The sequence below is a fragment of the Pempheris klunzingeri genome, chromosome 11, assembly GCF_042242105.1.
Source record: "Pempheris klunzingeri isolate RE-2024b chromosome 11, fPemKlu1.hap1, whole genome shotgun sequence".
Taxonomy (NCBI): domain Eukaryota; kingdom Metazoa; phylum Chordata; class Actinopteri; order Acropomatiformes; family Pempheridae; genus Pempheris; species Pempheris klunzingeri.
Window position 1 is genome coordinate 589,138 of NC_092022.1, and position 22,532 is coordinate 611,669.

The 22,532-nt window shown below is 40.2% G+C and overlaps 1 protein-coding gene across 1 annotated transcript in view; it reads left to right on the forward strand.

Annotated features, from left to right (window-relative positions):
- The window catches only part of vps13d (vacuolar protein sorting 13 homolog D), a 69,952-nt gene that overhangs the window by 23,870 nt on the left and 23,550 nt on the right, over positions 1-22,532 (forward strand). Inside the window, exons 22-43 of the mRNA XM_070840318.1 lie at positions 934-1,024; positions 1,161-1,287; positions 1,367-1,547; positions 1,789-2,013; positions 5,700-5,847; positions 6,192-6,408; positions 7,149-7,320; positions 8,610-8,725; positions 10,711-10,935; positions 11,058-11,353; positions 12,033-12,166; positions 12,431-12,586; positions 13,136-13,322; positions 13,519-13,593; positions 13,676-13,876; positions 14,360-14,449; positions 16,505-16,645; positions 16,854-16,979; positions 20,336-20,438; positions 20,602-20,754; positions 20,853-20,988; positions 21,093-21,140. Coding sequence (XP_070696419.1) covers positions 934-1,024; positions 1,161-1,287; positions 1,367-1,547; positions 1,789-2,013; positions 5,700-5,847; positions 6,192-6,408; positions 7,149-7,320; positions 8,610-8,725; positions 10,711-10,935; positions 11,058-11,353; positions 12,033-12,166; positions 12,431-12,586; positions 13,136-13,322; positions 13,519-13,593; positions 13,676-13,876; positions 14,360-14,449; positions 16,505-16,645; positions 16,854-16,979; positions 20,336-20,438; positions 20,602-20,754; positions 20,853-20,988; positions 21,093-21,140 — 3,348 coding nt within the window. The remainder of the gene's footprint in view (positions 1-933; positions 1,025-1,160; positions 1,288-1,366; positions 1,548-1,788; positions 2,014-5,699; positions 5,848-6,191; positions 6,409-7,148; positions 7,321-8,609; positions 8,726-10,710; positions 10,936-11,057; positions 11,354-12,032; positions 12,167-12,430; positions 12,587-13,135; positions 13,323-13,518; positions 13,594-13,675; positions 13,877-14,359; positions 14,450-16,504; positions 16,646-16,853; positions 16,980-20,335; positions 20,439-20,601; positions 20,755-20,852; positions 20,989-21,092; positions 21,141-22,532) is intronic.

The following is a 22,532-nucleotide window of genomic DNA, read 5'->3' on the forward strand; positions in this document are numbered from 1 at the left end:
AAATGTTGTAGATACTGTATGAATAAATAAATGAACAGTGTTCATATGTATAAGCCACACTACACTAGATGCATTTTTGTAGTAATGTTCTTCTGTCCATCCACCACATAGTTGTTTAGACTGAAATGTCTCAACTGTTGGATGGATTGTCATTACATGTTTTATAGACATTTATGGTGCTCAGAGCATGAATATCACTGAGTGAAGGTCAGAGAATGAATCCAATGTATATGTGTGTGTATGTATGTATGTGTATGTAAGTGTGTGTGTATATGTGTGTGTATACACACACACACACACACACACACACACACACACACACACACACACACACATACATATATATATATATATATATGTGTGTGTGTGTGTGTGTGTGTGTGTATATATATATGTGTGTGTGTGTATATGTATGTATATGTATATATATGTGTGTGTATATATATATATGTGTGTGTGTGTGTATATATGTATATATATGTATATGTATGTATGTATGTATGTATGTATATGTGTATATACACACACACACACACACACACACACACACACACACACACACATATATACACACACATACATATATATACACACACACACACACACACACACACATATATATACACACACATACATATATACACACACACACACACACACACACATATATATATATATATATATATACACACACACATATATATACACACACACACACACACACACACACACATATACATATACATACACATACATGTATATGTGTATATATATATACATACATGTATATGTGTATATATTTGCAATATAAACGCTTCAGTAATATTTGCAACATCCATGTGATTCCTAGCATGTACAGAATTACGTTCATTAAATGTTCTTTCCTTTTCTCTCTGTCATTCATGGTGAATCTGTTCATGTTTTCATTTTTAGGTTCATTCTTTGTCTCTTGTGCTGAACAAGAAACTCAACGAGCTTGCCAGAGCTAGTGTGTCCAAATTATCTGCTCATCTGGAAATGTTGGGTGTGTATGAAGAACTTCAAATTTACCTTGCTGTGATAAAACAAACCTTCTATGCAACATCATTTTCTTCTACCTTAACTAAGTTGACTTGTGAAAATAATTTGATGTTTAATATTATCACATTCTAATATTTTAGATGGCGACCTAGCATTACAAGGCAGTTTAGGAAGTTTGTCCCTGAGTGACCTTACCCCACATGGTGATCTCTACCGAGAACGCTTCACCACACGAGGAGGGGAGGCCCTTATTTTTAACATCCATAAGTATGTATCACACACATATATTCCAACAGACAATTAATCTGCATGATACTGAAAAACCTTTGTATTCTGATACATTTAGGTACGGCCAGGCTGATCCTTACCTTGAGCGGGAATGTGACATCAAGGTGTGTTTGCAGATGGCCTCAGTGCAGTACGTCCACACTCAGCGCTTTCAGGCCGAGGTGGTAGCCTTCATCCAACATTTCACCCAGCTACAAGATGTGCTTGGCAGGCAGAGGGCTGCAATGGAGGGCCAGGCTGTGAGTACTACCTGCTGGGGCACTTTCTTATGATAGTTACATTCTGAATGACAGGTAACTTCAGTCTGTGAGTACTACCTGTTGCAGCACTTTCCTTTGATAGTCACATTCTGAATGACAGGTAACTTCAGTCTGCCACAATAGCATGTCCATATATTGCAGTATGAGTATGTTGCTTATGCAATTCATCCTTTCCTCTAAATTCTGTGTCCTCTGTGCTCTCTTTCTCCTTTCAACGCAGGTGAGAGATCATCCTCAGCGAGCATCCAGGGTTCTGCTGGATATTGAGGCTGGCGCCCCGGTTATTCTCATCCCAGAGAGCTCACGGTCACCAAGGGTCATTGTGGCCAACCTTGGCCAGCTGAAGGTGCAGAACTGCTTCCTTCCAGCTGGGGCACATGGGACTTTTTCCCTACAAGACAAGGTAGAGAAACTCACCATGGCACATGCCTTTTTCCCTTCTTTGGTGAGTCACGCTACCCATTCATCCACCCATACCGTGCATGCTGACCGTCCTTTCTCTTCCTCTTCTTTGCTATTGTTTCATATGCACTGACCAAAGAATGAAAAGTATGGTTCTATAACTAAACCTTGTCAGTGTCTCTAACTGTCTTTTAGTAGCCATTCATTTATTCAAAAGACACGGCCCAACTTTTTAGGTGTTAGGGCTTGTTACCCAGCACTAGATAAGAAGATTTAGTTTGCAAGAGTTAAATTAAGTCCAGGGCCCAGTTTTTCAAACTTGGCTTAACTAATCCAGTTTCAGTTTCTGTTCCAGTTTAGTGATTCAGTTGATTCATTCATTCATTTAATACTTAAATAATTTACCTGTAATTTATTTATCTGAATCAGATGTTTAAATTTAGCTGAAACAAACTGATTGTTTCAATCCAGCTAAATACAATTTATACTTATGATGCAACATTTCATTAATTTTAGAGTTTAAATGACAAAAACCCTAACCCTAACACTTGATCACATTTATTTTGCTTTTAGCTCCTCAAACTAGTGTCCCCTTTAAATCTCAGTTTAAGACGTGGAAGGATTTTGCGGGCAAGTGTGATGTGGAAACTTTAAACTTTCAGTGCACCATGAGAATGATCTTTTTGGTGAAGCTGGAAGCAACTTTAGTCCAGCACTTAAATTCTTAAAAGAAAATATTAGTATTTTCAGATTCAGGATTTTTCAATGAGGGAGAATTTTCAACAAGGTAACTGAACTTTTTTTTTGCCAAAAAACTACATCGGGCACAAATGATCAGTCCAAGCAGAAAAATTCAGTCTGAAAACACATCTGGTAGGGATCCCTAACTGTACTAACCAGCAGCTGTTAAGATACTTACTCTATACTGTGCAAAGTAAATTGCAATACTTAAAAAATATGCCTCTTTTACATGCATTTTGTGTTTTTTTTTTTGTGAAGAATTTTATACTGCATGCAAATTCATACAAGGATCCATCCCATTACAAGGTACAATGGCATGCTGTTGCTTTTTGGTGTGGAAAAAGGTTGTCTCAATATCATGGTGTTGCCTTTTCAGTTTCCATCCTACACCAAGTTTCACAATACCAGAAATTATCCCAATAACACACTATAGACAGCTGGCAGGTGACAGTATATGTCAGTGATTTCCTTGACATACAGTGGATATAAAAGGTGTACACACCCCTGTTAAAATGCCAGGTTTTTGTGATGTAAAAAAATGAGACCAACATAAATCATTTCAGAACTTTTTCCACCTTTAATGTGACCTATAACCTGTACAACTCAATTGAAAAACAAACTGAAATGTTTTAGGGGGGGAAGTAAAAATAAAAAACTAAAATAATGTGGTTGCATAAGTGTGCACGCCGTCTTATAACTGGGGATGTGGCTGTGTTCAGAATTATGTTAAATAGGAGTCAGTACACGCCTGCCATAATTTAAGCTGCCTCTGATTAACCCCAAATACAGTTCAGCTGTTCTAGTAGCTTTTTCTCACATTTTCTTAGTCGCATCTTATAGCAAAAGCCACGGTCCGCAGAGAGCTTCCAAAGTATCAGAGGGATCTCATTGTTAAAAGGTATCAGTCAGGAGAAGGGTACAAAAGACTTTCCAAGGCATTAGATATACCATGGAACACAGTGAAGACAGTCGTCATCAAGTGGAGAAAATATGGCGCAACAGTGGCATTACCAAGTACGTCCCTCCAAAATTGATGAAAAGACGAGAAGAAAACTGGTCAGGGAGGCTGCCAAGAGGCCTACAGCAACATTAAAGGAGCTGCAGGAATTTCTGGCAAGTACTGGCTGTGTAGTATATGTGACAACAACCTCCCGTAGTCTTCATATGTCTGGGCTGTGGGGTAGGGTGGCAAGATGGAAGCCTTTTCTTACGAAGGAAGACATCCAAGCCTCCCAAAAGTCTCCCAAAAGCATGTGGGGAAATGTGTTCTGGTCTGATGAAACCAAGGTTGAACTTTTTGGCCATAATTCCAAAAGGTATGTTTGGTGCAAAAACAACACTGCACATCACCAAAAGGACACCACACCCACAGTGAAGCATGGTGGAGGCAGCATCAGGCTTTGGGGCTGTTGTTCTTCAGCTGGAACTGGGGCCTTAGTCAAGGTGGAGGGAATCATGAAGAGTTCCAAATACCAGTCAGTGTTGATACAAAACCTTCAGGCTTCTGCTAGAAAGCTGAAGATGAAGAGGAACTTCATCTTTTAGCATGACAACGAGCCAAAGCATACATCCAAATCAACAAAAGAACGGCTTCACCAGGAGAAGATGAAAGTTTTGGAATGGCCCAGCCAGAGCCCAGACCTGAATCCTGATCTGAAGAGGGCTGAGCTCAGGAGATGCCCTCGCAATCTGACAGATTTGGAGCGTTTTTGCAAAGAAGAGTGGGCAAATATTGCCAAGTCAAGATGTGCCATGCTGATAGACTCCTACCCACAAAGATTTCGGTTTGTTTTTCAATTTAGTTGTTCAGGTTATAGGTCACATTAAATTTATGTTGGTCTCATTTTTTTACATCACAAAAACATTTTAACGGGTGCGTAGACTTTTTATCTCCACTGTAGATGTAGTCATATAGATATAACATCTGATTAACATGTGTCACTTTTAACTGCACTTGAAAGCAGTCCTTTGTTGGAGAATTTATTTTAATTTATAGGTTCATAATGCTCCTTTATTTTGGAACCTCTGGTGATACAGTGTCAAATGAGTTGCTGTTGCTTTAATTGCAATGAAATATTGTCCAGCCTTGGTTTGTCTGTTGGGTATGTGATGGACTGAGCTTTTTGTTAAAACATGTATTGCATGTATTGTTTAAAGGAATACACCAATCCTCCAAGCTCCTTGATCATGTTTGTCTTATATGACGAAATCATTCTTCTTCTGTGTGCTGTGTCATGACTTTAACCCATCATCAGTCATTCCATCACAATAGTGATGCGATGGTATAATGGGAGATACAGGTCACGCCTGACTCCTTCTCATGGTAAAGAGGGAACGGCCTGGATATCATGATGCTATGATTCCTCCACGTGATCAATCAGCTATCATCTAGCTTAACACATCTTTTTAAGTAGTATTACTTGCAGGTGTGTGAGGCTGGTCATATTTACAGTTTTAAAAATCAGTCATGTCAAAATAATCTTCATGGTCAGTGAGTGGTTAAGAAGACAAACCACTTTTTCTGACTGGTTAAAGCAGTCATTTAGCTCAGCAATCCCTGCCTTGAGTCATATACTATATACGCTGATCAGAGAACTTACTGGCATAAGTTGGTGTTCTTTTCATAAAATATGACCTTGAAATACCAGTCTTTGTTGAAATTGAGTCATTGTTTGACATTGAGTATGTGTTTTTGCAGTGTTTGACCCATTTGATTCTTGAAATTAAATATAATACTAATGAGTAATTTTTAAAAAAGGTTTAAGTTACAAACACTGGAAAAGACAAACTGACTGCTGTGTTGAATTGTTCTTTCTGGCTTAGTAGATAGTGGCACACTGCCAGTGAATTATTATTTTTAAAGGGGAATTCAGTGAACTAATATTGACAAGTTCTTTCTCTTAGAAAGTAATCATTTGCTTTTGTTTGTACGTAATACAACTAATAATAATGGGCATCTGTATGACTCTGTCTTTTCCCTTGAAAAAGGAGCGCGTCCGTAGTGCAGCAGGGAGGAGTAGTGAGCAGGAGAAGCCTAGAACCTCCTCCAGCTCGTCCTCCACAGGGTTCACCCTTGGCAGGCCACAGGCGACAGACACAGGGAGGACCCCTGAGGACAACGGGCTTCACAGCTTAGGTTAGCATTGCTGCGTAGTTTGACATAAAGCCACACAGTGAACCTACAAGTAATGATTGTAGGTAGAGCTGAGACACCAGAAAATGTGGATCTCAGTAATGATAACAGGCCTTGAAGATTACTTTTATATGTTGCAGTTAAGTGTTAATTTTTCAGCACTGAGCCATAAGGGTCACTTTGAAAGACTTAGTCAAGACAAGAACCTAGAAGCTCGAATCTTTGTTGTGGCTTGTTTTTCCCCCATCACCTATGCTGTTTTTTTTTCTCTCTCCACTGTAATCTCAAATGAAAAGGTCATCTTAAAAGTAGATGTTAGTGTGACCTGATATGTTTTTTCCCATTAGAAGACCATATGTGCCTGTTGGACTGCATTGCCCTCGACTTGCAGGAGATGGATATCTTTGCTGCAGAGCGTTTGCCCAGTCAGCCCTGGGACAGTGGCGGTAATTCTCCCGAATCCACAGACCTCATCTTTCCCTCATACTCTGTCCGTCGTACTGGAGACAACCTACTAAAAGACTGCTGCCGCCTCAAGCTTAAAGTGGAACGCAACCTTGACAAGTATGTGCTGCTTTTTCTTCTGTTGGCACCTCAGATTCTGACCTTTTTGCTATGAAACCATGTTGAGGACTCTGCGTCGTGCGGTGGCACCAACAGAATTCTAAAGTCAGTGCGGACACTGGCAGCAAAATATGTTGAGGGTTTGCACTGTTTCAGAGGCAATTTGGCGATCGGAAATAATTGATAGTTATCAGACATAATTGATAATTATGTTACTTAATGGGAGTTACTGTTTAGTCCATCTTGATTGGGGCGCAACCTTGTTAAACGAGGAAAAAGAAATTTAACTGTTTACCATAAAATTACCATAATGACAGCTAGTAGTTGATAGTGGCAGTATTCTCTCTTTTACAACATTAAAGAAGACCTAAATGTGTAGTAAAACATTTATTTGTATGTGAGTGTGGAAGATAAGGATGGCAGGTTAAAAAATGATGGTTGGTTGCATGCAAGACCCTGTGTCTGTGTGAGTAGAACTAACCAACTTAACAGTGTGGCTATTCAGTAAAGTAACACAACACACTCCAACTTTCATCTAACCATAAAGCTGGCACTTTTTATCTTTTCACTTTTTAATGTGTATTAATGCCCCCCTGTAACTCTGTTATTCAGTATTTATTATTGACATCATTGTCAATAATCATTGACAATACAATCCTTAAACATGTTTATTCATCAGTCATCCATCCATTCATCCATAGAGGTATGGAACTCATGGTTGTGTTCATTGATGTTGTCAGGGAGCTGAGCCATGCAGTACCTGACATGTCCATCCATGGCAGCCTGTCGTCAGTACACTGCTCTTTGGACCTGGAGCACTACCAGCTGATCAGAGGCCTGCTGGAGAACAACCTGGGAGAGCCTGTTGAAGATTTCCTGAGACCCTACAACCTGCAGGACCCCAGCACCTATGTGAGAAAGCAGGCAACCATATGTACATTCTGGCCAACCAACTAAACAGTTTACTGTCGTCTTTGCAGCATATCTATAAATGTATTTCTAGCAAATGCTATTTTTGTCAAGAAATCTGTGTGACTGTCTCACTTATAGGATATTTGATATCCTATAAATGTGGCTCAGGCTAAATTATGAGTTAAATGACCTCAAATACTCCATCTACAGAACATATTACATATTATAGTTATACAGCCCAATATCACAGATCATAAATGAGTTCAAAGGGGCTACACAGTCTGTACATCGACGACATCCTCTGTACTCAGATGTTCTTGCCTTTTTTCAGTCAATCAATCAACCAACAATTTTTATTTTAATAGTGCCAAATTCATTTTAAACATTATCTCAAGACACTTTTCATAGAGAGCAGATTAAGATCAAACTTAAGACCAAACTCATTTAGTTGGTCTCCAACAATTCAAGAATTCAGAATTAAAGATTCTAGAGTCCCATGTCTAATATAATGTTTGATATCATACTGCCTGTCATATCATACAGCTGCGTCAGTCAAATTTTGATTAAAATGTCCCTCAAAAAAGGGCTGTCGTAGGGTTATAGTTGACAGTATATTTAGATAGATAGATAGATTCCTTTTACTGTCATTTTAAATAAATACAACGAAATTCAAAGCACAAAAAAGTGAAACAAAACCATAAAAGTACAAAGATACAAAAACAACAAATGCCAAAGAATAAATTATATTCCACTCAAATTATTGCACAGGCCCTATGTTTTAAGTGCATTATCTAGTTTGGTGATGGCTTGAGGGGAGACGGTACCCTGAGGGGTCAAACAGGTGGTGGGCAGGGTGAGATGTGTCTTTCAGGATAGTGTCTGTTTTCTGGAGACAACGGGAGGTGAAGATGAGTTCAAGGGTAGGTAGGGTTGTGTTTGTTATTTCTTCAGCAGCTTTTATCACCCTTTGCAGGGCCTTTTTGTCTGCTGTAGAGCTGCTGCCATACCAGACCAGGATGCTGTAGGTCAGGACACTTAGGACAGAGGATTGGTAGAAGGACAGCAGCAGATGTTGTGACAGGTTGTACTTCCTGAGAACCCTCAGGAAGTCGCTGCTGTGCCTTTTTAACCAGGCAGTTTGTGTTACATACATACATTTAGCAATGTATTTGTTACATTTGTATTGTATTTTATACAGTCGTGTCTGCATTTGTGACGTAATTGTCTTTTTTTCTCATTTCCAAATAGTATATCTCTGTATCTCTTACTGATGTCATGTTTCTCCACAGACGGTGTTAAGTGGTGATGTCTACACCAACTTGACATTCCTGGTGGACATGATGGGTGTCAGTCTGGAGCTCTTGGACACCCCCAGACCCACTGAACAGAAACGCTCATTAGCAAGGTGTGCCTCTTTTGTCTTATTATCAGCCATACAAAAAATGTACATTTGCAACTTTTTCCAAATCCTTGAATAGATGTTTGTTTGATGTGCTGCGCTGCATCTAAGGTCACACAAATAGTTATGAGTTGCCCATGAAAGTCCAGATCCCAGCATATTATGAGCATTTCTAGTTGATGCAAATAAAATAATGACACAGCAACAATGCAAAGGACCTCAAAGCTACATGCAACAAAACCATGGCATCATAATGATAAGATAGATATTTATTTATCCCAAGGGAAATTGTTGCTCAGCAGTTACAGTCCAAAGTAGGAAAGAGCGCAAATATTAACAGAATAGACAAAATACAAGAATAAAAGCATGAATACCAAATATACACAAAGCCAGAGATTTTACAGTTACAAAACGGTAGTGAGCATCTTAACAATAAACAGGTTAATGGTGAGATTTAAACCCAAAATATGCCATTGCTGCCAGTACAATGGCACACGGTGTAAAGCCATCAAAGTTCTCACAACTATCAACTGTATGTTTGAGCCAGAAAAGCTCTGAGTATTGGAGTGTCGTATCTGGTTGACGAAAAAAAAGCCACAATTTTAAACACATTTTAAATCCAAAGTATGATGCACTCTGTCCCAAATGCTGACAGAGTATCAGTATACCTGAGATAATTTATTGATGCCAAGAGGCATTACACTTCCACCCAAGCCACATCTGAAGCAATAAAATACACTACTCACAAAAAGTTAGGGATATTTGACTTTCAGGTGAAATTTATGGAAAATGGAAAAAGTTAATGCGACAGTGATATTATATCATGAAAGTAGGGCATTTAAGTAGAAGCATGCAATGGTAATTTCTTCATTTTAAACAATTTATTGAAAGAAAAGCTAACAACAGTGGTGGGTATACCACAACAAAAGATTTTCAGTGTCTCAATAAATTGGGATGTGGCCAAAGGACGTCCACTCCTCTCCTTTCTGTGACTCTTCCAGTCCCTCTGTATCACTGTTACAACCTCCTGATGACACTCTGTGACCCTCTAAGCTCAGTGAAAACTTCCATCTGAGGATTTCCTGTTTGAAGCCTCGCAATGCCAAGGTGCTGTTGATCAATTGTTAGGTGTCGTCTTGGTCTCATGATGTCAGAATGTGAACAGCATGATGAGGAGGACTGTTTAAATACCAATTCTAACTGAAGCAGGAAATGTATTGGTCGATTCATGGATCAAACCAGTTGTGAATTTTGCTGTTAATCACCTTGTTAGAGAACAGCAACTTGTGCAAAAAGTACTGAAACACTGAACACTTGGACATGTGCATTCAAAGGTTTAGAGAAGGTCACATTAAGTTCACCTGGAAAGGTTAGAATGCATTTTAGGTTCATCCTGAAATCTCACCCGAAAGCCGAATATCCCTAACTTTTTGTGAGTAGTGTATGTGTAAGTAAAAAGATCCATATTGCTGCCATTTCTCATGATTCATGTCACATGATTTTTCAGAGTGTCCTTGCTCTGTCCCACACATACAACATTTGCGAGTTCTCTTTTCTCAACTCAAACCAAGCCAGTTAGACTAATGATGTGTCAATCACGTATCAACAGTGATGCCAAAGAAGATTGACGTTGCATATTTTAACCCATAGCTGTCAGTGACAAACTCAGAGTTTGAGAAATGTTTCAACCAGGAAATCGTGATGCATGGGAAACATTGAGACGTTTTAAAGAGTCATTTTGACTAGAATGTGGTCAGATATTGGACAGTATAACTCTCCATAGGGTTTACAGCACAAAAGAGAAACTAAACGCTAGTTACAAGTCTAAAGAGATTTCTGAAGAAATCTTCAGAGATTAACATCACCCACAGCCCAGTAGCTAGTTCATCTAAACCTTTCATTAGATTAAATCACCATGTTGTGTCATAACAGAGTTGTAAAAGGTTAAAAATGTGCCATGTTTATATTATGTTTGAATTTCTTTTGCAAAGGTTTGACTTCATGAAATCCAAGCTGCTCTTTGAGACTTTCTCCAATGGATCCAAGTCTGTCAACTTGGTGTCTCACTCACTGCTGGCATACGACACTCGATACACCGGGTCTAATAAAAGCACTGGTGGACCAGATGATTCAAGGCCCAATGTCTTTGACTGCATCCTCCAGCCCTCCAAAACGGGCACTAACCGGGCATCGCTTCAGCTGGAACTACATTATAGGTATCACTGGAGAATTGAGCTATGGAACATTAGCAAACATCGGTAGAAATAGAGATTTTATTTTCTGTTAGAGAGTAAAGAGTTGGATAATAAATAATAAGTTGTGTTCCACCATCCCTCAGATCCACACGCGACTCCTCCTGCTTCACGGTGGTCCTCAATAACCTGAGGGTCTTTCTAATCTTCGACTGGCTCCAGCTGGTGAGAGACTTCCTGCAGGTGCCAGTGGAGAAGATGACGGGGGGTGCTGAGCTTCGTCAGTACTGGCCCAATAACACGAGCATTGACTTGGGCACTGCCACCACCAGCACCACTGGGGCCGTCATGCCGAAGACAGTCAAGAGTGGTGTGGTCACTAAAAGGTCCACGGTGCCTGTCACGCAGGACCACTGTCTGGAGGTCAAGATCAACGTCACAGGTCAGAGAAGAATTATTAGTCACTGAGAAAACAGTCAGTTGTCTTTATTACAATAAATAATTTTACACGAGGCCAGAAACTCTAAATCCAACGTTTGGTCATTAATAGTATTTAGTCAGAACTGATGCAACATTAAAACATAATGATAAAACAAGCGCTTATGCCCCAGATACATACAAAGCTCAAAAATTTAAAAAGCAACCGCAATAAATTGAGTGGCTGTGTCTCAGAGGTAGAGCACGCCATCCACTAATCACACAGCTAATTCACACCTCCTCCAGACTGCATGTGGAAGTATCTTTAATCAAGATACTGAACCCCAAACTGATCCCGAAGCTGTGCCTCCACATGTGAGTGTGTGTGAATGGTTAGTTCTTCCATGATGAGCAGGTTGGCACCTTGCACCCTGTCCTCACTGTACGGATGGTCTGTGATTGAATGTGTACCCTGCATATTTCATTTGAAGTATTTTATTAAATATGAAAATGTCATTGCTGTACTTTCAAAAAAAGAAGGACATTTATGCCTAACAAGTTTTAATTGGACCTGCCCAGAATAAGTGAAGTTACAAGTAATTCATTTCTATATATCAGCTGCTAAATGAGAACCTTAAATGACCTGGTCTGTGTAAGTCCCTGAGTTTGCCTTTTAAAATGTTACATTTGTGATTTGTCTCAAGGCACAGAGTTTGTGGTTGTGGAGGACTCGTCATTTCTGGATACCAACGCCATCATTCTAAAAGGCACCACTGTCCTTACCTATAAACCCCGTCTGCTGGACAGACCCTTCTCCGGCAGCCTCGCAGGAATAGAGGTGACATCTCCCACTGTCATAGCACCATTTGATGACGACCAGTTCTACCACAGCTCTTTATCAAGATCCTTTTATTTAAAGAAACATCATCTATTCAACAAAGGGAATCCTTTATTGAAGCTCTAGTGCTACTTATACTTTCATTACTTTTAGTTTTTACTAACCAGGGAATTGCTTTAAGCACAGGCCATGTTACTGCTGCTATTGCTACTGCTGCAACTGCTATCAGCTCTACTTTACAGCTCCAAATCTCATCTCCCCCAGGTGTTCTCGTGTCGGCTGGGTAGTGAGCAGGAGACAGCGCTGTCCATCATTGATCCAGTCAATATTCAGGTTGAGCTATGTGGGAGTCCCACATACCAAAGCAGCTCAGGTCTCCTGGATGCCTTCAATGTGGAGGACATCCCACCACTGCTGGAGGTCAGGAGTTGTCACTCAATCAAAATAAGATATGCAGCATGTGACTGAAATCAGTGCAGTAGTTAGCAGCGTAGCCTCACAGCAGAGGGATTTCCCAATGCTAACTGTCATTGTGTAATAGTGCAAACAAAAGAGTAGCATTTAAATGAGTATACTCTTCCTGTGACACATCTAGCATTTTGTATCTATTATTATCTCCAAAATTCTGACAATTTGTGCAGCAGATATCCACACACGTGTGTGTGTGTGTGTGTGTGTGTGTGTGTATATATATATATATAATTTTTTTTCATAATGCCTGATAAATACCTACAGTTCTTAAACTCTCCCTTCATTCGTTCTCGATTTTTTTAAAACAGACTTTTCCTTATGAACTTTGTAGTCTCCAAGGCCAAGCTGAGACACCCAAGTGATGTTCTCAGACTTAGCAGAACCACAGAAGACTTTACAGCTGTTCTGACAGACTACTACACCCCATTACTAGCAAAGTGACTTTGACATGTACACTGGGTTAATGCCTCTTTAATTGTGCATGTGCATCTCTTGCAGATTCAGTTTCCGGCTCTGGACATCCGTCTGTCTTACAATGACATTCAGCTTTTCTTGGCCATTGCCAAGTCTATCCCTACTGCCAGCACTGCGCTGCCCTCTGACTCTGACACTAGCACTGCACCCAGCACTGAGTCCACTTCTACAGCCAAAGACCTCTTCAGGCAGAAGACTGAGGCTCTCATTGGTATGTAAAGATGATTTTTGATTGTTGGATGTTTTTGGAACAGTGTCCAAAACATTGTTACAAATGGTTATTAATCGTGTCATTTTTTAAAAGTTTGCTCGGCTACTACTTAGTTACAGTGAGGGCATACTATTTTCCACTGCTTATTACTGTTCTCAGAAAAGCTGTTTATGAGTTTGTGTTCTGATCCCCACAGAGGGCCAGCTGACCCATTTACAAGACCTTGGCTTCAGGAAAGAGGACTGCAAAAGAGCCCTAATCCACTGTAGAGGTGAGTGACACCAGCACTGTATCCATGCCTAGTAACTTGGCAGCAGAACTCAGAGTCATAACCTATATACTGTGCCCTTCAGGCCAGCTGGATCAGGCTGCCACGTGGCTGCTGGAGAATGCAGAGAACATGGCAGGACATCCTAGAGCCAGGGCTGACTCTGGCTCCAGCAGCCACTCAGCTTCTCTGTCTGGGGTGGAGGTGAAGGCAGAGAGTGTCTGCATCTGCTTCATCGATGACTGTCTGGACTGTGACATACCACTGGCTGAGCTCACTCTCTCCAGTAAATCATTTACATTCAATATAACTGTAGTATCAAACATATGATGAAGATTGGGAAGTTATTTTTCTTAAACTGAAACCTGTGCCTCATTTTACATTGCCTCAGTGTTTAGTCCTAAGCAAAACTTGCTTTTACAGTTTTATTAGAAGTCACTGTTGTTGCTTTTACTAGGCTCCTCTGCTTCTGCATCTATCTGTCTATCTCTCTATCTCTTTATCTCTCTATCTCTCTCCTTGCATTTCCTGTCTGAATCACTATTAAATAAAGGCAAAAACTAAATGGATGTCAGTGGAGTAATTTCTCCAACTAGGAATCATTAAGGAATGTGAGTAAGTTTATATTAGTCACCACACTACACCAGAATGACTTGTGCTCCAGAGAAAATAATTCGATAATTAAGTAATTGTGCTTTTAGGAAGTTTAGGATGAACATGTTGTATTTCCAGCCTGACTGTGATGTGCAGACTTTGCTTGTTATTGCAGGACTTAATGTGCTGCAGCGCATTGGTTCCACCCAGGAAGGTAACGCCAGCTTCACTCTGTCAGGAGACTACTACAACAGAGAGCTGTCGGGTAATAAGATTTACTAGCAGCATTAGAACATTTATTTAATATTCAAATGATATATTATATAATTTATATGTCATTTAAATGTTACAGTCCTGGTCACCATTATTGGCACCCTTTAATTTTTTGCAGAACCTGTACAATATCTTCAGAAATAAATTAAAATGTACCAAATTAATATCATCAGAATTTTCTTATTGGAATTCCAAAGTAATTTAACAAAAAATATTGTTTTTACATCTTACATGTTTTAATTTCAAAGAGGAAACATAAAAAATGACATGGACATTATAAAGACACCCCTCCTTAATATTTGGTTGCACACCCTTTGGCAGCGATGACTGCCTCCATTCGTTTCTTGTAGCCATCTATAAGCTTCTTGCACTTCTCAGCTGGTATTTTCTCCCACTCTTCTTTTGCAATTTGTTCAAGCTCTTGAACGTTTGCAGAATTCCTTTGCCCAATGGCACACTTCAGCTCACACCATAGATTTTCAATCGGATTGAGATCAGGACTCATTGCTGGCCAGTTTAAAACAGTCCATTTTTTCCTTTTCAACCATTCCTGCGTGCTTTTGGATGTGTGCTTTGGGTCTTTATCTTGCTGGAGAACCCATAATCTTCGACTCAAACCTAATTTTCTTACACTGAGTAGCACATTTTGTTTTAAAATCCCTTGGTAATCCTCTGATTTCATGATTCCTGTGATACGATGAAGGCCTCCAATACCAGATGCAGCAAAGCAGCCCCAAAACATTATGGATCCTTATGGATGCTTAACTGTGGGGAGGGTGTTCTTTTCCCTGTGAGCTTCATTTCGCCACCTGTAAACAAATTGTTGGTGTGCATTGCCAAAAAGTTCTATTTTTGTTTCATCTGTCCACAGCACATTTTCCCAGAAGGATTGTGGTTTGTCCAGGTACTCTTTGGCAAAGATCGGTCGTTCCTTTTTATGTCTTTTTTTTCAGTAATGGGGTCTTCCTCGGCCGTCGTCCATAAAGCCCTGCTTGGTTTAGTGTGCGGCGTATTGTTCGTGTTGAAACCGTTACTCCAGATTGTTCCAGGTCAGCTTGCAGGTCTTTGGATGTCTTACGTGGTATCTTTTCCACGGTTCGCACTAACCTTCGAAGAGTTCTCTCATCGATTTTCCTCTTCCCCCCACGTCCAGGGAGGTTCTTGACAGTTCCATGCTTTGCAAACTTCTTAATAACATTGCGCACTGTTGAAACAGGGATAGCAAGGTCTTTGGAGATGGCCTTATACCCTTTAGAGGTCTTGTGTTTGCTAATAATAGCATTTCTCATGTCCTCAGACACCTCCTTAGCCTTCACCATTGTGACAAAAGGAACAGGAAATAACGTGGCTTTTTAAAACATTTAGGTCGTAATTCATTGGCTAATTTATGTCATGTCATCACACAGGTGATTCTAATTTCTGATTTGTCACAGGTGAGTCAAAATGTTTTTTTTCCCCACACTGATTTAAAGGGTGCCAATACCAGTGTCACAGCAATCTTTCAGATTTTCTATTTTTTCCTACTATTGTTTTTTGTTTAATTGTTGGTTTATCATTTGCTGTTCTGTATCAAACATATATATATATATATATATATTCTGTATAGACCAAAGCTGTTTCACCAGATTAATCATTTTCAGGAGATATTCTACATTATGTACTTAAATTTCATGGTTGCCAATAATGATGACCAGGACTGTATATCATTTATACTTACTTTTCAGTCAGTCTTTGGAAAACACGTTTAGGCTACCCATTAGGCTATCAAAGCCTAAAGCAAAATCTTTATTCCCAACAACAAAATGTAGTTTTTTTTTTTGTTAGAATTTGAGGGAGACTCATAGAGTCTTGTTTAAATGGCACAGTGATAAAACTGCTAAAACCACTCAATGGAATTCTGGCATTTATCAAGATGTTCTGCAGCAAAGTGCAGAGTGAGTGAGAAGATATAACCTCTAAGCAAACTGCAGCAGATCAACAGAGACAGACATGCTGCTTTTTATTAATGACAAAGTCGCAGGGTGATGATCTTTATCATGTGTGCCAGGCTGGGAGCCCTTCATCGAGCCTTGGCCCTGCTTCCTGTCCTGGCAGCAGCAGGCCGCTGGCCGTCTCCACCCTCCACGGCTCAAGATGGGGATTCGAGCCAAGCAGAGACTGGACATCAATATTACTTCTGTCCTGTTGGGTGAGCAAAGGCTGGAATATGCTTCTCTGCACATACACAAACATGCACAGGATGCACAACTGCTGGTTGAAGTAATGCTGATTAATTTGGGCTTCATGCAAGGTTCAGTCAGGTCACTCAGGACATTTGGTGATTTTCATTTTCAGTTACAATGTTAAATTTGTTCCACAAGCCACAAATGTTGAACGCCTTTATGTGGTCTTTCCAGAGCAATACAACACCACCAAGAACTCCTGGATAGCTGACTACTGTAATGAGGAGGAACAGACCCCCAGTTCTTCTTCCCCCATGCCCTGGATGGGCTCCTCAGTTGACCCACCCAGCTTTGGACAAAGTGAGTTGCTGTAGTACAAACAAATCACTGATAATGAAGAACTTCACGAAAATACTCATAAGCTCTGTCAACAAATGTGTTCTGAACTGATTGCATTGCTGGTCAGATGTGGCATCCTGGATAACAAATGTTAAGTTATTTAAATAAAATCCATATAAATGAAAAGATACCAGAATAGCCAGGTGACCAGCAAATCGTTCTTTGCTCATGTCTTTGTAGTTAGAAATGCCAGAACTTACATGCTGACGTGACAACACAACCTGGATGACATTTTCACAGTTAAATACAATTCCCAATTTGTTTAAGTAAGGTTTGAGTAAAATATACAGTGAGCTGCTGTTTTAGGAGACAGGCAAACATGTATTTGGTTTTGATATTTTCATTGGATTTGTTGATGATAAGAGAAACATCTGGTTAAGGACTAGTAGCGCGTTGGCTTGTTCCTGTGGTTGTATGCATTCATCCTGTGAGAAACTTGGTTGATTGGTTGCTCCGTTCTGAAAAGTTGTAGGCACAACAGGAGGCTTTGGGTTTTTTTTTCTTGTGACTCAGAGGTAGAGTGGGTCATCCAGCAATCAGAAGATCGGCGATTCAATCACTCACTCCTCCAGTCCACATGTTGAAGTGTTCTTGGGCAAGACACTAAACCCCAAATTGCTCCCAAAGCGCATGTGTGTGTGAGTGTACATGAGTGTGCGAATGATTAGTTTCACCGTCATTGGCAACCTCCCATTAGTGCATGGATGAAGCGTGAATGTGGTGTTAACGTGCTTTGAAAGGCGCTATACAAGAGAACATGTAGCATTTACCGTTACATTAACCACAAAACCTGCTACTCATCAGCCAAGTTCTCCTGGTCCTTTAGTTGAATACAAAATGAATGGACTTGTGGTTTGCTGTAAATAGAGGGTATATGACCTGAAGTGAAGCATGAATTGCACCATTTATAAAAGTGTTGATTTGTTGGTTCCCAAAACACATTACAGAGTGAGGATGATTAACCTCTAACCCCCTTGTGTGTTCCCTCTGCATGTGTCTCTCTTGTGTAGTAACTATCTCTCTCTGCTGTCAGGTGCTCCTCTTGCTACCCTTAGAACTAGGAGCACAGCCAGCTTGACCTGCCTCGAGCAGCAGATTCACTCCAGAGGTACAGTTAAGAGTTTAGCAGCGTAAACTCCCTCAGCAGCACGCTCACTATCAAAGCTCTCATTCAGTCATCATTAGTTGATTCCCATGATTCCCTTAGGGATCTTTCAATTTTGGGAGGCATTTTAAATTTGCAGTAAGGATCAATCAAAGTGAGAGTCTGCGTCAAAAGCTTCAAATGCAAATTGGGTTAGGGTTAGAGTTAGGTTTAGGGCTGCACATTGTTCAAAAATAATCACAGTAAAATTATAACTGATGTCATTATGAGCACCCATGGATGGGCGGCCCTGCGCAGTTTAGGGGTTAAGAAGCCAACCGTGAACAGTAACATCCCATAAACCATAACTATTTCTTGCCTTCCATTTTCTCTCTCTTGGCTGCTTTCTTTTATTGTGTCTAGAACAAGATGCCACATGCATAAAACTATTTAAGACAGAAATAAAGGAGAAACAGAGTCTAAGGTACACATATCCAAAGAACATGTACAGGTGCTCAATGAAAAAGTAAACTGAAGGCAAATATCCGACGAAAGATATGTACACTGTACTGATGAATTTAATTCATGGAGCAACATTTCAGTCTTTGTCTGATTTGAGACAGAAAAAAAACATGCATTATTTTCAGCAATAATCATTAATAAATGTAATGTAGTCTATAGCACTCACAGTCAAAGTGCTTCTCAACAATGGAAAAATAAACATGAAACACATGAAAATGAAATGAAAATGAGTCATATGAAACTGAATTCACTATTTAATGAAGTTTGATACAGAAAATGACTTTTTGCCGGTTACTGTGTAAACTGCGAAAAGTGAAATTTGCAATCAGTCTGCTGCTGGGATGGAAAGATCTTGGAAGAATTAAAGCAGGAATGTGCCTTTGGCTGCACTTCAGCTAAATCTGCTGTGTCACTGAATGATCTCTGACTGTATATTCAGTGGTGTTGCTGGTTTGAGTAGTGATAATTACAGTGTTTAAAATCAATCCCGTTAGTTTCACTGGAACGATAGTGTGTCCTGTCTCTCCTCTTCTTCAATTTTTCTTTTTACTTTTTATTTTGCCTGACCAGCATGACTTGTTTGTTCGCTTTCCACTGCATGGCCAGTAATCCTGAATCCATTGTGAAAGGTCACTTGACATGATGGCATGGTAGCTGTTGCTGCCTCTGGTTTTGTAGACTGATGCACATTGTGTTGGATGTAGTTCAGTAGTGTGATTCAGTACCTTTTAAGTTCTTTGTGTCCTGTAGCTTGTACTACCCGGGCTATATAGATTTGAAAGAATTGAAAGAAGTTTTGACATCTGCTAAACATAAACTAAAGGGTGAATGAATGGGAAATAAATAACTGCTGGACACAGAGGTTAAACTGCTCCTAGTCTTTATTTGCTCTATGGTAAGTTTATCTCATGGCTAATTTGCCAAAAGTCTTTGTTTATTAACAGCATTGTGTATTTTTACTTTTTGTTCTGTTTATTTACTTGTTTATTGTGGTATATGAATAGGACATGAGTTTTCTGTCATTTTGTTAAGGTTTGAATATATTGCAGTTAAGTAAGTATAGACAGTATAGTCATCTGAACATTGTTTACTGTCAGTGACCTCTAGGCAAATAATTTTTGCGTTATGTTTGTGTGCTTTTAGTTTATAGTTCTGCATATTCATCTGTATACACGGTATGTTCATGTAGGATATTAAAAATGAGCAGCAGATTCATTCAAGCCAATTATAACTGTGAGATTGTTATAATTGCAAATTTGCAAAAGTTCACGTGTGACTTTAAAGGGGCACTCCAGTGAGTTCTATCAAGTTGGAGGCACATTTTACTAAATAATTGTTAAAATCAAAGCGTTTTGGTTGAGATATGACTTTTAGTCGCTAGTGTGGGCCAGGCTCCAGAAACACTGTCTGTAATCTCCAAGGTCAAACTGAGATTAATAAGTACCTCCCCAGAGCCACACAAGATACTATGCAGCTGTTTCCACAGGCTGACTGGTTGTCCCTGTGACTACTAAGTTCATCATTTTGTGCAAAACTGTGAGTGCCCCCTTAATGGAAAGAACGTCAAGGCAGCTGTGCCTTGGCTGATTTTTAGATCTCAGAGAAGAAAGGAAGAGCAGGACTGTAATAACTGAACATACATTGCTGAAATTGCTAAAAGGGCCAAGCACAATTCTGTCCTCTTTAATTTGGTTTTCATTTCTGTTTCCAGCAGTCAGGCTGTCCAAGAGGAGGCAGCCATTCGTGCCATACGCTCTACGTAACCACACAGGATGTACCATGTGGTTTGCCACTTTGACTACGACCCCCACAAGGTAGGTATCTAAGACCAAACAGACGATGACGGTTTGTTCAAGACTTTGTTCCAGAGCAAGATATCTCAACAACTACTGTCAGGATTGACATGAAATTGATCCAAATAACTCTTGATTTATGGTAGTATGCATTAAGGTAAAGCTCCTTACATGTTCCCCACAGGGTGGCACTGTCACACAGCAGTAGTGCAGATTCCATCTCAGATGTCCATGGTCCAGGAACTGATGACACTCATAATGTCAGCCAGTGGAGAGAGGTGCTGCCTGGGGAGGAGATTCCCTTTGAGTTTGAAGCCCGTGAGAAACTCCGTCACCGGTACAGCTCCAATTCACATCCAGCTCTTTTTTTTTTTCTTTTGCCCAGTTGATTTGAAATTGTTGACTGGTTTCACTTTGCTGCCTCTTTCTCTGCAGCCACACTCATGAGCTGAAGCTGCACCAGCTGCTGGTTCGGGTATGTGGTTGGGAGCAAGTCAAGCCGGTGTCTGTGGACAAAGTGGGCGTTTTCTTCCGTTATGCTGCGGCGGACAGAAATAACTCTTCCAACACTGTGAGCACTAGTCAAAAATTCCAAAACTAAATGTATATTGACAATATTAACAGTTTTTAACAGATTGGCCCAGAGTTTGATGTTTTGCCTTTACTCTTTCACAGGTCGGCAGTCCCATTAGCAGAACCAACATCATCCACCCACATGTTTATGTAAGTTCGCAAGTCTTTCTAAGTCAGTGAGCAGCCAATGAAAGTAAGCATAGAATGAGCCACAATAGCTGCTGTAATGCTCATTATACATCAGGAAACAAAATAGTTGGATGAACATATGAAGGCCCTGTTTAATAGAGTGAGTGGAGATCGTATTACCTGAATTGTAATATTCTAGCATAAACTCGGCAAAATGTAAATTTCCACACGGCTTGTTCCATCAGTACAACCGTTTCATTGAAGTTATTCCATACCTGCTTTTTTAGAATGTTGCTCTCATTGAAGCTTGATATTTTCCTGTGGATTGTGGTTTATTCTTATGGCTGCAATTAAAAAGTATTTTCATTAATGATTAATTAGGGCCCGAGCACCAAGCGGTGCGAGGACCCTATTGAAACTGTGTGGGGGAAAAACATGCAAGGGAGGAAAACATGCCAGAACCCAAGAACCAAGAGGTGTACAGACCCCATACTCCCCGAGCACGAAGGGGATGGAAAAATACGTCAAATGCAAAAAAACAGGCGACCAGGGGGCCAAAAACATAGTTCAAATGCAAGGAATTCTTCTTATTATTCTTCTTCTTGTCGTTCTTATCCACAATGAATTGCTAATTTGGAGGCCTGAACATGCACGAAAACTCACCAAAAGTTGCACACGCATCAGTCGTGGTGAAAAATTACGTATTTTAAAGGTTTCGCAAATGGGCGTGGCAAAATGGCTCTGTAGCGCCCCCTAATGTCAAGCCCCGGAACAGCGTTTTATGTACATGTATGAAATTCAGAGGGTTCATGTATCTCTTCAAGATGAACAAAAAAGTCTCTTGGAGTGATGACCTAAACCAAACAGGAAGTCGGCCATATTGGATTCTTCACGCTTTTTTTACGATTTACAGGGGACGTAAATGAACGAACTTTTCCGAGGGGGTTGAAGCGATCGACTTCAAACTTGGTCAGCTGGTAGAGAAGGCATCAACGATGAAAAGTTATTAAAGATCTCTACAGATTTGGAACGGTTTGGGCGTGGCGAGCTGTCAAAATTCAGTGTCTCGCCATGACTCGCCATGAAACAGGAAGTTGTTAATAACTTGACTGTACATGATCCAATCAGCACCAAACTTGACGTGTTTGATGAGAGTCCCACCCTGAAGACGTCTACATGTCAATATTCAGTCACAGTCACAGCGCCACCAGGTGGCGACAGGAAATGCTATGTTTTACATTATGATGGCTCAAGACCAGCCAGTTCATCAGATCCACTTCAAATTTGGACAGGAAAGCCTCAAGACGTTGATGTTGGTCTGTAGTGAAAACTGTGTGCCTCCGTCAAAAGCTGTTGCCGTGACAACGCGGCCATTTTCGATAATGCATTTTCCTTCGCCGTGAGCATTAAAAG